General features: G+C 46.6%; 1 protein-coding gene across 1 annotated transcript; it reads right to left on the minus strand.

The window, feature by feature from the left end:
• Positions 1–11394: 11394 nt before the first annotated feature.
• Positions 11395–12745, minus strand: LOC119392792 (uncharacterized). The gene is made up of 2 exons (XM_037659745.2): positions 12433–12745; positions 11395–11638 (listed from the first exon to the last, which is right to left on the minus strand). Exons 1-2 carry the CDS (start codon positions 12736–12738, stop codon positions 11498–11500), a joined length of 447 nt encoding a protein of 148 aa, XP_037515673.1. The 5' UTR covers positions 12739–12745; the 3' UTR covers positions 11395–11497.
• Between the last annotated feature and the right edge of the window lie 4959 nt (positions 12746–17704).

Here is a 17704-nt window from a genome sequence, read left to right on the forward strand (position 1 = left end):
TTACAAATCCAACACGTTTGCCCTGCAGAGGAGGCGGAGCGTATTCCGGAACTGTGGCGCCATATGCTCTCGGTCTCTCCGCTCCCCAGTAACATGGATATGCACACGCACAAAAACAGACGACAAGCGCGGGCTCGGACGCTTGAAAGACAACACGGCTCCCGACCTGGTGTATTCTACGTGGACATAGTAGGGCCTTCGCCCAAGGGATTTTACACGGCCTCTGTAATTCACCAGGAAAAACACGTCAATGGGCTCTCCTTCCGAGCACAAAATTCAGAGCGAGCTGAGGAAGTAGCGATAGCGCTTGCTGCCGCGGATCCCAATTCGAAAGTAATCATCACGGACTCCCGTAAAGCATGTGCTCACTACTTGGCAGGAGAGATATCCCCCTTAGCCGGCCAAATTCTAAAACGGGCTGCCATTGATCCGACCCCAAAACGAATTATATGGGCTCCAGGCCATCAGGGCTTACGAGGTAATGAGGCCGCTGACGCGGCCGCCCGAGCGCTTACCCACCGGGCTCCTCATCCTGGCTCTTATGACTCGGAGGCCAATACGCCGCTGCTGCGGTTCAAAGAAATTCTCGCGTATTATCGCGACACTCACCGCCTTTTCCCGGCTCCTGCAAAGGGGCTGAGTAAGGCGGATGAGCGAACTCTAAGGCGCCTGCAGACAGGTACTCTACTCTGCCCTGCAATATTAAAGCACTACGATCCAAACACGGATGGGCGGTGCCCACACTGTGGGGAGACCTGCGATATCTTCCACATGGTGTGGGCATGTACTAAAAATCCCCACCTGCCCCCTTCCCCTACCCCTTCACGAGAGGCATGGGAGACTGCCCTCCTCAACTGCTCCTCACTGGAGTCGCAACGGGCTCTGGTGCGACGGGCGCGAGACGGGGCCTCGTCATGCGGTGTCCCGGACTAGGGACGCCGACCATGTAGCGGGGTCATGCTTTGGCCCCCAAACTCTCTTTCTTTTTTTCTTTTATAATAAATGTTTTTCATCATCATCATCATGGTTAAAGCGTCTCGATACCAGAGAGGTAGACTGGCCGCGCTGGCGTCGCTGAGGCACGCTTGACGCAGTTACGTTCTTTGCCTTTGGCTTCGTGTTAGCGTGCGTCGGCTCATCGGAGTAGTGCAGCGTCCACGTGCACCAACGGAATTTCTCCGCGGCCGACTGCTTCAATTGCAAGAGCACCGACTAACAAAACTGCTGCAATATGCGTTGCAGAAAGGACGCGATTTCGACAGGCGAATGTCGTGCCTTGATGGAGCGAGAGCCGCGCCTGTGAGACAGAGGCCAGCGGGACGCACGCGTTTGCGGCTCAGGCTACGAACTTCTACCTCCCGTGTTGCTGAAGCGCAGTGTGTGTTATGTATGCATGAGCACAGGCGTCGGCTACCCATTACTAGAAAGCGCACACCGTTTCGTTTCTCTCCTTAATTGACGACGCTTTGAAGAAGCGCATACCGGGTACCAGTGTTGATTATGAGCTTGTTGATATCCTTACGCGGGATTCACGATTCGCTGTGTCCAAATATCACATCGTCAGCTACCACAACGGTTTAATAATGATCATGGGCGTTAGTCGTCGCGATAGAGACATGCTGTCAACATGGGTGCATCCACGTCAAACGGTGCTATAGCTGCCAAACACGAATAGACATTGTACAAGCTCTCATATATCACTACACAATAAGCACTACTTCTGTGAAGGCACGTTTAACTTTCGTGTTATACCGATTCCTATGACGGAGGGATCAGCCATGTTTTTTTTATTATCTTTATTATTCAACAAACTAGCAGAACTGCTTTTGCTCTAGACTGGAACACCAGCTATCCGCGTTGAATCTCTATTTCACAGCTCCATTCTCCCATACATTTTAAGGTAACGCTCATTATCCTTTTGTCGCAAAACGCCAATCTTTTTCAATATTTCCTTGCTGTGAATGATGCAACAATATTTAGAGGGGGGGAGGAGACATTACATGAACGGTCAGTGTTGTCATATCTCCGTGTGCTTAAAAACCGACAGCTGTGTAAAGAGCACCAATACGTGGCCGGCAAAAAACTGCGTTAAAAGCAAATAACGATTGTAATAGGGTGCGCTTATTTACGTTACCACATATTCAGAACTTGAATATATTATGCTGAAACCTTCCTCAAGCCCTATTTTCACGTATTGACAATCACAGTGACAGTTGTTTACATTGATATTCTCAGAAAACGAAGTTTGTGGATCAGGAAGTATTCGGCAGACATAATGAGTTGCCGAGGCTGGGAACTCGGTAAATATTTAATCAGTGACTTCCCTAGACGGCCTTTAATTTTCTCTTTCTTTTTTTCTTTTGCTATGTTCATGATGGCCTGTGCGGCTTCATTAACTATATGCAGCGACAGCAACAAAAACAATGACGAAGGCAAAACGTTCTCGCCTCATTCAATTACTACGGCAGTGAAGATAATGAACAGTTGCCTCTGCAGCAGCGACGCCCAATATGACCACTGCGTTTAAAGCCACGCGGGTACTAAACGCTGCAGGGCACGAAATCTATGCTTTCCAGTGTGTTTTTCCAGCTGTCGCCTTCGAAATGTTGTATGACTAATGAGATAAAATTTAGCGCTGTGATTCTCCGAATCGGGAATTATGCGCCGTTCCCCGATTCTCACACCAGAAAAAGCATGCGTAGCATAATTGTGATTGGCTGATGATTCTCTAACGCTTGCCAGTGCCAGTTGATATAAAGGACACCAAGGTGAAAAATGTAAACGAGGTAAGCGGTAAAAATTGATAGGTAGTAGTACGGAAAGCCGAGCTAGTTGGTACGAATTCATAGTGCAATAGCGCAATAACACAGGGACACAGTGCAAATATACCCCGTGTTTTGATGACACAACCATATTATTTCAGAACGGTGATCAAACAGATAGAGAGGTAACCGAAGCGTTTTTCATTGCATGGTTCGAAGATAAGTGCATAAGCCACCCACCTTTACCCATGTCGGATAAAGAAATCGATTTGCTGGTCTCAGGGCTGTGACTGGGAAAGTAATATTTTTTGTTTTTGCTGTCGGACGGAGTCACTGCGCATGACCAATTGTTTGTTTGTATGTATATATCTGTGTTTCCGGAAAAAAATAGGCGTCAGTTGAAAGTTGGCGCTTGTATCGCCTCTCCTGCCTGTGTCCCTGTGTTTTTGCAATATTGCACTATGAAATCGATAGGTAGGTTGAGAACTAAGATAGCCAATTGCAGGGGCAGGAATCACCAAGTGGAAAACTCAGAGGGTCCCTTATGTCGAAAGTTAAAGCCATCTTTCTTTTCTTCTCAGCCGATGTAGTGATACTCCCCTGTCCGCCTCAGATATTTCTTCACCTAACGTGGGTTTACACTGCCTCCAGGATCGGGGGCACTGCAAGCTTTCTGCGCCTCGCCTGGCCTTGCACTGCCTCCGTGATCGGTCCATCTTCGACCCAGCAACGATGTCATGCGATGACGTCATCATCTGACGCCACGTCATGTGACTTCGTGATGACGCCATAATGATGTTACACATTTTGCGCCATGTTACGTCATGATGACGACATATGGTGACGTCATTACGTGATATTTTGCATCACTCGGGTTGACGCTAACGCCGCCGACGCCGACGGTCAATTTTTTTCGCGTTTGATGAGGCATCTAACGCTTTCGCCGTAAAAAATGTTCTGTCATATACCTGAAGCATGAGGATGAAATCCGTAGCCTATTTGGACTGCATGATGTGCTCGAACAATGAGTTCGCACAAACTGCTGGATGCATGTGAGCACCATTAGCGTTAGATACTTACATCGCGTAGGGTGTATTTTTCTGATATAACACCCTATAGCATCTCTGTCAATAAATACAAAGGTGCTGTGAGGGCGTTCTTACAAGTATACGCACTGAGCCCATGAGTACCACATTACCACCTTTCCGGCATCATTGGGAGTGGTCGATAGCAATATCTTTAAAAAGTGAGCACGTATGTTACTATATGTAGTTCTTCTCAGATGGTGTTATTTTTTCGTTGCGTACAGCAGGAATGGAGCCTGCTTTCAGGATAAAATGTAGATATTATAAGGAAGAGGCATAGGGCAAGTGCACGATACAAGTATATCAGCGGTTACGGAGTACTAACCTGAGTCTTCTACGTTACGACTACTCAGCTTGTCATTATATATCTGCCACCGTCCTCCCGTTAATATGCTTGTACATTTTTGGTGCGTAGAATGTTTGATCTTCGGAGGGGTTGCCTGCGCCATACAGAATCGCGGACGTGCATGGGAGGCATTGTTTCAGCCAACACAAGAGTACCGAAGAATGTTTGAGGAATCATGGTTCTGCCCTATACCAATAGTACACAAATACTACACGTCTAAAGCGAAACATGTGCCTCTGGCTACCACCTGTGGATTCTAAATAAGTTGACTGTGCTTGAGAAATAACCAAATGTATCTAACCCAGTAACTAGAAGTAACAAGTAGGAGACAGTGTGCACTATATTCGAGTTGTAATACATGATGACATTAACAGGACGGTCGTGACATTTTCTTATCCATCTAGAAGAACGTATTAAAATGCCTAAATGCCTGCCGTGAGAATCTTCATTTCGACGCATATCACTTCCATTTAGCTCAAGCTACTACTATACGAACTTTATGAGGACCCCAGAAATGCCTTCTCATATTGCGTTTAGTATTGTCCGTTGCTGAAATACGCTAAAGACATTACATTGGGGGTGTGAGAACGTGAGGTGAATGAATTTTACTAATATTTCGTCCACTGAGTTCTCAGATCATCAACCTCATTTTTTTTTATTGTCACACTTATGTAGCTCTTTAATAGTGCACATGCGTAGAAACCATTAGGAATGGTTGTCAATACGAACGAAAAGCCGTACCTTATACCTATGATGCATTTTAATAATTGGTTACTTCATCTCGAGCTGTGGGAACATTAGGTAGTGCCCATTCCTTAAAAGCGCAGATCAATGGAGAACAAAACGACGCAGTTCCTTTTATTATGGTCGAAATAAAAAGAAACACTCGCCTCAAGTTATTATATACAGTGACATCGACAGTTCGGGACAACTGCGAGTTCCTTGTTCCCCCTGAGGAAGACGCAAAATCGGCAATTATTTCTATCTTTATTATGACGTTAGATTAAGAAAACCAGTTCCTATTTGTTGTTGTTAATTTTGTTCAACGATAGGAATAGAAGCAAACTTTCTCTATGTGGAACCCAAAAAACACGTTGTTACAATATTCGAAATTATTAGCGTATATGTATATGTAATCTGCAATATATTTTGCATATTTACGCAGAAGAGGAGGGAGAAAACGTTGTCACAGGACAGCATGAAATCGGCTGAAATCTTAACACCCATTTACATGTCTCAATCTCTACGGTGATGAATTTCGATTACGTATGGCTTGGCAACCTTGTATGCTGTTGGAGCTATTATCGTTCTTGCTAACCACAAAACGTCAGCAAACATTGTGGTTGTTAATGGAAGTTTTCATGTGTAAATTTTGTATTCCCTTATGGTTATTGACAAGTTCATGATACAAATTTTTATATACGTAAAAGAAGAGGAGTAGCCGGATCAATGCATCAAAATATGCCTGCTTTTCTGGACAGAGTTCAATATTTATTATACTGCGGCATTACGTAGGCCGTGCTTTAAGGGTATACATACTGTCAAACTTTACGAACGGTGGCAATTTAGCGCTGCGCCCGACGACAGCCGCAAGAATATCGGGTCCCGACCCCGACCACAGTTCGGGTTACACTGCAATCAATCACGGCGTTGTTATCCCAGCCTTTCATTAATTGTGAAGCGCGTGCCCGTGGCGCGCTGCAGGGTTCTTACCGCGCAAGGCACACGGTGCTCCGTGTCGAAGGACAGGGCGGAACGCATCCATCAAGGCAAAGGCCTAGGCACTTTATTGCCAATCACAACAGCTTCTGGGCCAAAGGACTGGGTGAGACGCATCCATCAACGCGACACCCAATCGTTTCGTTGCTAGTCACAGGAACTCCCGAACGAAGAGGCTCAGCGATAAAAATAAATGATAAAATTATCATCACAGCAACAAGGTGTTTCCTCAATGAGAAATCTTGTCGATTGGGTTTGTTCCTCACTGCTTCCTGCTCCAGTGTTCTCAAACTCACGCGAAGCGCGAAAGGCAATATAGTTGTAGTATAGGTGGCCAAAGTCGTCTGTGAGCGGGCGCATTTTCGAAGAAACGCAGGAACATATACCATTCACGTAATTTAAAAGAGCATCAAACCTACCTAATGCATGCTTTTACGACACTACCACACGCCAACCTTACCTGGTGTAAGGACCGAGTGGTGGTTCGTCTCGTTTGCGAGTGCGTGGCTCAACGGGACGGGCGACAAGAGAATACGCACGAATGAGTTTCGATCAACATTTATAGGGACAAGGTATGCTAGGGACGATGACGAAAAAACAAGCACGGAGATAAACACACATAAATTAATCTGAAAGTCTTAACCGCGGAATGTCCGTTCAAGGTAGCAAGAAAACGAAGTCTCACGACTCGTAGACGACGTTGCCTTGACGAGGGTCAGTCCACATGCGGCGACGAGTGTCGTTGAAGGCAAGTCCAGGCACGCAGGTGACACGTCCCGTGTGCCTTATAGCAGGAAGACAAGGCCTCCGGAAGGCCTCCCGTTTGATCACGGCCTTGCGCCGTCCCAGGTGGCGACGGTGTTCAGGAACTCGTGACGCCTGCCCGCCGACACAGCAGGAGCCGCGCCCTGTACCGGTAGCCTCAGGCAGGTACCTCGGCTCCCCAGGTCTCACCGAGAACTGGCAGGAGGAGCTCCCCGGACAGCGCCCTGGTCCGGCACGTCCTCGCTGGAGCCACCGCCAACGCCCGAAACACCAGGAAAGCACGAGTCCTCGCTGAGCACGGCCACGACAAACTTCTCGGACAGCGCCCTGGTCCGGCGTGTCCTACGGCTAGCTTCGCTCAGCCGTCTGCGCGTTCCACACGCGCCTCTCTTCTTTCTCGTCTTCTTTTCTTGTCTTTTTTTTTCTCTCGTGCCGCCGCCGCGCGTGCCACCTGCCCCTGGCTCGCCTTCGTGTCGCCGTCGTCTTCATTCTCATAAGTCCGCACAAACATCTCAAAATTCCACCAAAAGTTCAGAAACATAAATTCCCTTCACAAATTTCCTCCATTCACTACACCTGGATACTCTCTTCAGTTCTGTAACGCTCGGACGACGACATTGTGTAATGGAAACCTTATGCGCTAGCGACGCAAATACGAAGGACATATATCTGCACAAACTTCCAAGAAACAGTGGAAATCTCTTGAAGGTCTTGACCATCTTTTCAAGAGACCGAAGGCTTATCACTTAACGGAGACGAACTAATCAGATTGATAATCTACACAAACTGCATATTCGGTCACCTAGTCGGCAATGTGGGTCGCCCTATTGGTCCTACAAGGGATTGTCAATATTTCAATGCATGAAAATGTGCGATTTTATGAGTGGCTGGACTTGTGTGTACGGCACTCTGTTAGGACATGGGGTCGTCATGTAAATATAAATGTGTACCTCACTTGAAGTAAGCCACTTGTTAAAAATTATCGCTTGCGTTGTGTAATCCTCTTTTTTTTTTTTAATGCGAAGCATTTCTTAGCGAACCCAAGGCAGTTTGAGCGTTTCTATCTATCTATCTATCTATCTATCTATCTATCTATCTATCTATCTATCTATCTATCTATCTATCTATCTATCTATCTAGCCACCTACGTCTGGGTGCTCTCGTGATCGCCTCCTTAACTTCGTGTAGATCAAAATTGGCACGGGAGGGTAAGAGGATTTGCCGAACATGGCTGCCTGGTCGTGACATGAATAACTTGAAAATTCTGTCGCATACATCGTCAAACCCTTTCCTCCAGACACGTGTGACATATACCTGTTTAGCACAGGCCGCGGTGTACGGGTATGCGCCACAGGTGATTGACAGTTTATAATATACCAAGAAAGTCGAAAACAGACATTGGTAATTTAAATGCGAATTTGTTAAGAAAAACCGACATCGCCAGCCTTGAGCCGACGAATGCAACGAATAAAATCATATGATCCCAGCAGGAATCGAACCCAAGCATTCTGCGAGGCAGTCAGATATTCTACCACAGAGCCACGCCAGGTCTAGAAACTTCTTTGGAAAAATACCCTATGCAGGCGTAATGTCGGTGCAAGGTAAATTATCGTTGCAGTGCTGGCTATCTAATTTTATAACAATGCAATAAACGTGATATATATACTCCTAGCATACATGCGTCATGTCATGTTAACGTCTGTGGTTCCAGTGTTGGCTCGGCTTTTATAGCATCTTAACAAACATTACATTTGTATTCCTATGATTCAGCAACCTATATTCGTCAAACCATTTCTCCAGACGCGTGTGGCACATGCCCGTATACCACGGTCCACGGTAAGCCGGTGTGCACCACAGGTGACTGAAAGTTTATATCTACCCAGGAACGGCGAGAACATACATTGGTAATTTAAATGAGAGAGCGTTAAGAAAAATCGACATCGGCAGCGTTGACCCAACGAATGCAAAAAAATATATTAGAATCCCAGCAGGAATCGAACCAAAGCATTCTGCGAGACAGTTAGGTATTTTACCACAGAGCCACGCCAGATCTAGAAACTGCTTTGTAAAAACACCTTATGAAGGCCTAATGTCGGTGCGACGTCAAACGTCAGTTGTGGTTGTGGTGCTGGCTGTCTGATTTTAAGCCAAAGCAATAAACACTATATATGTACTCCTACGATACAGGCGTAATGCCAGGTTAACGTCAATTGGGGTTGCAGTGTTGCCTTTGCTTTTATAGTAGTATAATCATTACATTTATATTCCTAGCTCTATTCAAGCGTTGCTCGACCCTGGAGGATACGCTAACGAAAGTAACGTATGATATTCACATCATCGCACCGTAAAGTGCACTTTGTTTCGATAATACTGACGTCTGTGCTCTAACGGTAGTGCTGATGTTACGTCAGACCATAAGTTACCCTTTAAACGCCAGTGTTGTCGACGTGCCTGGTAAGCCCATGATGTGCACACAAATACTACACTTACAAAAGCATGTCGATCCACGTTGTAACGCTGGAATCAAAGCCATAAATATGCAGCACAGAACTTCTCGCTGACTGGTTCACCTGAAACCGATTCCCACAACGCGTGGGATCTGCCGAATATCTATATATCAAATTATCACAGTTACTCTTCAAGAAATAAAAATACAACAAGGACGCAATGTCACGCCCCGCTTTCAATTATCGCGCGCTGGGGGTTGGTCCGCTTTTATGCTTTTTTTTTCAGCAAGTGCAGATGTGATTGAATGTGATCGGACAGCGCATTCTAGCACATCAGGATCCAGCTGCCTAGTATCGGACAGCTAGCACTCATTGTCAAAAGCGGGAGGAGTGAAACGGCCCATAATAGCTTAATAAATACCAGAGCAGTAATCGGGTGATCTAACAAGACGAGAGCCGTGTCGAAAGCCGAGTGCTGGGTAGAGTACAATGAGCCAAGATCTCGACGAGCGCAGAGAATGTGCAAAAGTGGCAAAACAGGACATCGCGCACAGTTTTAGCGTCATATATGGCAGCCATGAAACGCGCCTTTAGCGCCGCACTCGCACCACCTAAACCTTCTAGCCACCATACACACGTAACATAAAATATCGTGTTCTACCTTTGCCGTATGTTCATTGTGCTTTCCCTACAGTCATCTTGCAGTTGAAACAGTATCGCAATGGCTATCACACGCTTCGGATGAGTAACGCCTGCTTACCTGTCGTCTTTGGCTGAAAGAACCGTGGCAGTACCTGTTTGCCTGAAGTTAGGAAAGGAAAGCTAATACACCCGAGAACTTCAAAAGCAAGGCACCGTCCGATTCATGGCCTATCCCCCGGAGTGGGTTGCACCATGGTATTGAGGAACCAACCAACCAACCGCCCAACTTCAAAAGCAATGCGATTGCCCAGGCTTCTACATCTCGTCTGATGTCATATTTCTGAAGCCCTGCGTATTTAAGCCTCTTATCAGCCTTAAATGCTTCGAGTTCGCACATCTTCAAGTCTTGAAGTGGATATAGGCGCGAGCCATCCGCGATATCGACGAGCCACAAATCTGGAAATTTTGCCTGGTGAGCTCGAGATCGGAGATAGCGATAAGCGCCCACTGTCAGCGACGTTCCGCGCCGCGAGCTTTGAGCACTACAGCAAAGTGTGTCGCGAAAGGAATGCTTATTTTGTAATGAATTGTTTTATTTCATTGAGCCCTAGCCAGTGAAAGCAAACCTAGACGTCGCTTTCCAAGATCTGGTTTTACAAGGCAAGCGATTTGCCCATATTACGTTCCCGTAGATTATGACAAAGCAGAAGGAGCTTGATATGGGTGAGCTGGTGTAGCATACTGAATGAAAAAACGTCGCGCAAGAAACACGAGGACCATAAGGTACACTTACAACAGACGAGCGGAAACTATTGGTATTTGGTTGGATTTTGGTTATTGTTTTTTTATGTATAAGTATTAGTGTTTCCTCAAAGAAAACTCATTTGATAGTTTTCGCTCGTCTATTGGCGTTCTTTATGGTCCTCGTGTTTGTTGCGCATAGTTTTTTTCATCCAGTATTATGACAAAGGTTTCGCATCTGCGAAGTAGAGTTCCCAGACGCATCACGAATGGTCAACGCAATCAGTTAACAAACTATTCCCACTACAGCTTTTCAATCATCACCAATAAACAAGTTCTTTAATGGGCCTCTTGAATACAGAAAAACACTTTACTGCTTTCGACAGCCAGTGCGATTTAAGAGCTCGAAGTCCTATTCGAAACGGCCACGGCGGAGCTGTCACAGTCTAGATAAAAAACCCTGAAGCATATGTGTTGGCACTAGAGCTCGTATTTGTAGTGGACGCTTTAATTTCGCGCTCCCAGGTCTAGATAAAAGATAAAGAGTTAAGAAAAAAATGATGAAAAGCACCCGCGTCATAAAGCTCATTTTCGTCATCATTATGAAACAGTACACAATAGAAAGTGTAGGGTACGTATACAACATCATGCGCATTTACGTAGAAGTCGCAAATCGTGACGACGACGCCATAACGCTAATCGTTCGACTGATTATATCAAGAAGTAGTGGCAAACAATATACCATGCGCTAAAATATCTGCAGGGCTTTATCACATATCCCATTACTACTTATGTATAGGCTTGTCCTCAGCCTTCTCGCCAAGAAGACAGTGGGGTGCACAACAGCAAGATGGGTGCATCGAAAATAAATATTTATTGCCGACGTGGTAAACCCTGCATGCTTTTTATTCGGGCGGGAGCAGTACATAAGGCAGCCGCGTCAAATCGATGAGCATAGTCCATGCAGTCGGCCGGCCGCAGATGCTGACGTCATCGGCTGCCTGGGCGCCGGGCCTTCTGCTGGATCGCGATAATACGAAGGTAGTCGTCGTCTTTACCACAGCTCCGCCATAGATCCCGATGCGCCTCAAACAACGCCCATCCGTCGGAAGAGTCCGTGTACAAATCAAGCTGTAACAGTGACACAGAAGCATATACTGAAGACGATGTCTTAGTAGGTCTTTTCCACCCACATATATAACCAGATATGGCGACGTCATTGCCGAAAAACATTGGCCAATCCCGAAGGCACTGCAATCACATCACTTCAAACGTCGCATTTACTCGCGTACTAGCAGCACTTGTTGGCACTAGCTAATGTTGACTTGTTTGGTTAAATGATAGATAGTTCTTGCTAATATTGGCTAAATAAGTGCTAATGCTGGTTATTTTTGCTCAGTGATAGCTAGTGACGTCTCGCGCTGATTAAGTGATGGTAAATACTGACAAGGCGACTAAAACAACATAGCACAAAAACGACGAGCACAGAGAAGGGGGGTGGACAACGGACTGGCGCTTCGTACATGTTCGACCCCTCTTTTTCTATGGTCGTCGGGGGGAGGCTTGAGGCGGGCAACTATAGGAGCATCGTTTCTTTGCTGCATAGCCTGTGCAACTGAACGGTTGAGCACAACAATAAAATTAAGCAAAAGTGTAGGTACAGAACCTTTACAAGATACATAGAGAACACAGGGCATTTCTTTTTTTCGCTATGTCATTGCAAGTTAGAGAACATTAAGTTGTTATAGATACCGTATAGCCATATATTTGATTTATTGTCTCTCTGTTCACACGCACAGTAAGCTCACATTAAGCCTAGCTTAGCCGCCTACGAGACGATCAAAAACGTAACGACACCATGCAGACACCCTCATACTGACAGTGCACCTAATGGTATAGGCTGTAAAGACTTTCAGGCTAATCACCTTTGCTTGCAACGACTGTTCGTTCTCCCAGGTGAGGAAGTAATCACGATCTCCGTTGTGGTAAGTGGCGTAGGCGTAGAGCCCAGCCCGGTTGTAGTACTCGTCCGCGCTGGAAAAGCCCGCCGTGCAAGTGAAGTCGCTGTCGACCATCCAGGAATTCTCGCATTCTTGTCTTACACTGGTCGGTTGTGATGAACCTGGCTTACCGCGGTACACCATAACGCCGAGCGTTGAAGACAAGACGATGCGCATCTTGTCACCGCGCGACCTCAACGAAGCCACGGCTTCAAGGGCGACTTCCTGCATTCGTCAATGCACCGCCACCAATTTAGCAAGCATTAAGCAAATATTCAGAAAGCGGGATTGTTCCAGACACCGATTTGGGATTCATCACGAAATAAGATAGTCACACTGTCCCTTACGCATTTGCCTAAGACGTCTCGAATGCGAAAGCCATTCTCTTCATCGTCTTTTCTTCTCAGTAAATTGTAACCCCCCCCCCCCCCCCCCGAAAGCTTTCTGCAGCTAACCTAGCTTCGCACTGCCTCCAGGATCGGAGGAGGCCTTGCAAGTTTTTGCAATCACATGGAAGTGCCTCCGGAATCGGCACACCTTTGACCAAGCGACGATGGCTGCTGACGTCATCCTGTCATGGTTCGTTATGTGATGCCATGATGGCGTCAGAGATTTGGTGCCTGTGGCGTCCTTATGACGCTAATGGTGACGTCATTGCGTGATTTTTCGCATCACTCGTGTTGACGCCGACGCGCCCGACGGTCAACTTTCGCGTTCGATGAGGCATCCAAGGCTTTTGCCTTAATAAGGCGTGCACACACGAACACAGCTAGGAGAAAATAAGCGGACTGTAACACCGCTGGCTTCACGTCGTCCGGTTCCCCTTCATTGCGTGGGTGTCTGCACGTCTTACCTTCTTTCACAATGAATCCCCGCCAACTAGTTCAAGCTCCTCTCGTTCCAACTTATTCGAGCCCAATCAGTCCGAAATGATGCTACAGTAAGCGAGGGCTTGCCAAAGCCGTTCGCGTGTCCCACGTTAAGAATCATGGCTTCTTACCAAATCACTCGTCTTTGCATCGTTTATCTTTTATTTTATTAAGATTTTATTAGCCCTGCGCTAATTAGGCGTTGCAGAGTACACATTGCCGCGCAAGCTGGTTATGCATCTTCAAAACTGCTGCGCTATTAACACACGCAAGACAAATAGACCTCGTTCAAAGAGGCCGAAGTGTTCGCACGCCTTTCATCTTCGCCTTTCTTGTGCGTCCGTTGCTGCTGTTTTCAAGATTCATCAAGCTATTCCATTGTGTAATAACTTCGGTCATGAGTTTAGTTTAGTTTCTCAGGACCTCGAAATTAACATAGAAGTTATTAAAATATGGCGAAAATATAGAACAAATGTGGATGCTGTAAATAAGCCTATACCAGCACAGGCGGGTTTTAAACAGAAACATTAACTGTACTGACAGCACTTTCGCACTAAAAGAAACAAAATAAATATCTATCACAGGAAGATGCGGCAGTTATTAAGGCGAAAGCCTGAGATGCCTCATCAAACTCGAAAATTGATAGTCGGCGTCTCGCGTCGGCGGCGTCAACACGAGATCGCCAAAATTTGTGACGTCATCGTCACGTGGCTATGACGTCACCACATGACATCGTCGCTTGGTCAAAAGTGGGCCGATCACGGAGGCAATGCGAAACCACGTGAGGTGTAGAAAGCTTGCAATGCCTCCGATCCTGGAAGCAGTGCAAAGCCACGTCAGGTTCAAAAAGCTTTCCGAGGGCGCGGGGGAGGATCAATACATCGACTGAGCAGGAAGATAAGACGGCTTTTGGCTTCGAGTCGTCTTAGGCGAATGTATAAGAGACCGTGTGAGTTTTTAGTTGACTCTTCCATGCGGGAAAGAACATAAAGTGTACGCTGTGATACAGTCCTACTCGTCGAACATGGCAGTGCACAATCTTAATTACCTTTGTTTTGCATTACTTTTTGCACCAAAGCGGCGTCTGTCAATGTCCTTCATTAGCAGAATGTAACCTCTATCATTCAGTCCTGTGGTTAAATATTTCTTTATCATTATCATAACTAGTCAAACAATTTAATAAATATGGTGTTTCTATTACACGTGTGGACAAAAAGGACGAGGAGGAAGAGGATACTGTATCTATCCTAGGAAGGAAGGGCTTGTCTGGTCACCTTTGATGGAGGAGTGGCGTAGCCTATCAGGGGTAGGTCTGCGCCACCCCCCCCCCCCCAATTCCAGGATCTGGGCCCGTATTCACAAAAACGCCTTACGCTTAACATTTTCGTAAAAGAATATTTCAGCAAATCACGATGCGGTACCTGTCATTAGCGAACTCGGTTGACCATTGGGAAAAACTCAATTACGAAAGAGAAGTTTTGTGAATTAAGACCCTGGTCCTGGGTCACTGGCACCGAGCTGCTCACGCCAACCTCCCACTGCTCCTTAACTATTAAAATCCTGAAATTTAGGTGGTATGCACTGCGCACCCCCCCCCACCTCACACACAAACACACACACACACACACAAACACATACACACACACGCACACACACACACACACGGGATATAATAAAGCTTAGCCCTTTGATGGAAAAAAACAGCGCGACTAAAAGGATTAATTAAGCACCTTATTACCTAACCTCGTTTCCCGTATGTCGCGATTAGCACTGCCCAACTTGAATAGTGCACAATAATGACGCTACTCACGAAGCTAGAAAATTCCCCAGTGGCATTTATCAAGCATATCGGCTCAGAGGAGCATATGTCTCCCGATATCCGCAGCGGGGACACGTGAGTCTGTAGTATGATCGTCGTAACATGCCTGGAAAATAGAAATCAAACCATCAATAATTACAAATTCGCACACACACAGCATCAAACAAAAGATCTTCGAATCAGTTTATGAGAATAAAAAAAGTGAAGATTGAAAGAGAGGCGTGCAGAGGTGGTGGTACGATTAAAAGCCCTGTGCGGTCTACTGTGAGAGATGCGTGAAAGTGTCCCAAATAGGTTAAAAAATACAATGAACATGATGCATCTAGAAAAATGCAGAGCCCTTCCACTTCTCTTAAGATGGAAACCAGCGAAGCTGTGACTATGGTGGCTCTGCTATAGTGAGTATTGGTATAGTGATTTGGAAACGGTTCCGATGATGTGCAGCCGCGGCGGCGTGCATCACGCTTGCGTTGTGCTTCAATGATCCGATCTTCGTCGGTGGTGTTCGCCCACCAGCGCCGGTGGCACCGACGCTTTTGCTCACGTCGATGCTCCAGGCGGGCAAGCTGCTCTTCTTCTGTGAGGAAGTCGCAGCTATTGTACATGGTCGAACTCGAAGCAGCTACGGCTGTAAGTTGGGCTGAATGCTATCGAGCATACTAGTGGACATTATTGCTAGCGTAAAACGGAACGGGCAAGTGAGAAGCAACACGGGGTGACGCTAGCGTGCTCCCGCGTTCCTTCTCGTCCCTGTCCCATTTATGCTAGTGTTCGTGTCACATTGTGCTCCAAGCACCGGCAGCGGCTGCGGTTCCACGTCGTTTTCGCGCGCTGGCGCTCCTTCAGCTGCCGCTTTTCTTGCCTCTGAGCCAACGACGCGCGTCCGTCCCATTGCGAGTCTCGAGGGCAACTGCTGACAACAAACAGCGCTAGCGCGATCTCTACGTCACGATACAAAGGGGCGCAACTATTGGTCAGAAGTGCCGCCCGCCACCAAGTATCGCGACACCTGTGAAAGAGGAATCGGCTGTGGCTACCGCCGCCTCGCCCTCTCGCCAAAATTGTTCTACGCGTCGTTTCTTCGCGGACGTGGTCCGCCAGGACCTAGCCATATGCAACTTCGCTGTGAAAAAGGCGAGTACCTAGTGAACTTTACTGTGGCAGAGTGGCAGGTCGTCTCTAGCAATGAGTCAATACAGTAAAATCTCGTTAATTCGGATTTCACGGGACCGCAAAAATGCCCGAATTAAACGAATTCCGAATTATTGAAAGTATCAAGAAAACAGCAAACAAATTTCTATTACGTCATTACACTTTCATTTTCTTGATGAATACGTAACTCATGTACATACTTTGCATAAGAGGGGTGTAAAAGCGGCAATTTTCGTCACTCGTGACTTTGATCACAATGTGACCGCGGCTGAAAACCTCCCTGTGTTAACCCGAAACATGCCATCCCGAAATGTCGTTACCGTCGTTGCCATACGGTTCGCGGTGATGACGTTGGCGATGCAGACTGCGCCACCTTGGTTCGGTTGCCCGCGAACGCCGTTTCCGCTCCTTTGCGTCGCACACTTGCTGCGATTCGCGCTCGGCGCGCTCCGAGAATAATCCGAATTAACCGGGTTGCCGCCAAATATGTCCAAATTAACGAGAGTTTGATGCCACTGAACAATACATATCTTTGCCTGGACCAGATAACGCATCCGAGTAATGCGATTTTCCGAATTAACGCGTGTCGACTTAACGAGCTTTTACTGTACTAATAACGACCGCGATGGCATGGTGATGCACCCAATTACAACTGTTTTCAATTACTCAATCTCGAAGCAACCCGACTAGGGACTGCTAAGCTTGAAAGAGCGATAAACAATGTGAACAGCCGTTGAAGGACGTATTTATTGGTGCTGCATGAACTGCCTATGCATGTTTTAAGGATACAAAACAGCTTGTGTTATTGTCTGATTGGTAATTAGGCGTCTGGTTATGAAGGCCTATGGTAAGCAAGAAAAGATACATGCTGATTAGTTGGCGTTTTTTTTTAACATGGTGCTCGTGATTTGATATTCTGAAAACTTAAACTGCAACACTCACACTGCCGTTACGCCCTTACACTTGACAACTGACAGCTCGCTCAGTGCTTCGAAAAGAACACGCTAATCGAATTCCTCTATTCTACTTACTTCATGGTTACGACTTGAGATACGAAGTCGTTCGCCGATGAAGAACTGGTCAGCCACACGCCCAAGAAAACCGTGGACTCGGCCTGCTGGACCAATGCCCCCTCGAATACCTGTGCATGACGAAATCGCGAGCAAACGTAATGCGTGATCGTGCAACGCGCGAGCGCCTAGAAACTGTGTAACAATCAATCAAAAGCATGCGAAACGGTGCGGCTGTTAAGGTGTTAATGTTAATGTGCGGCTCACAGCTTCAATAACCAGCTTAACTGCTAAATATTGGCTGGTGGCCGTCTTTCCTGCGCTTTTGCGTTGCTGAACAAGTTTTT

The sequence above is a fragment of the Rhipicephalus sanguineus genome, chromosome 5, assembly GCF_013339695.2.
Source record: "Rhipicephalus sanguineus isolate Rsan-2018 chromosome 5, BIME_Rsan_1.4, whole genome shotgun sequence".
NCBI lineage: Eukaryota > Metazoa > Arthropoda > Arachnida > Ixodida > Ixodidae > Rhipicephalus > Rhipicephalus sanguineus.

Coding starts and splice junctions, on each gene's coding strand:
- LOC119392792 (XM_037659745.2), bottom strand. CDS start 12,738: ATGCAGGAAGTCGCCCTTGAAGCCGTGGCTTCGTTGAGGTCGCGCGGT. Junction 11,639..12,432: donor AACAGTCGTTGCAAGCAAAG/GTGATTAGCCTG, acceptor TCACTGTTACAG/CTTGATTTGTACACGGACTC.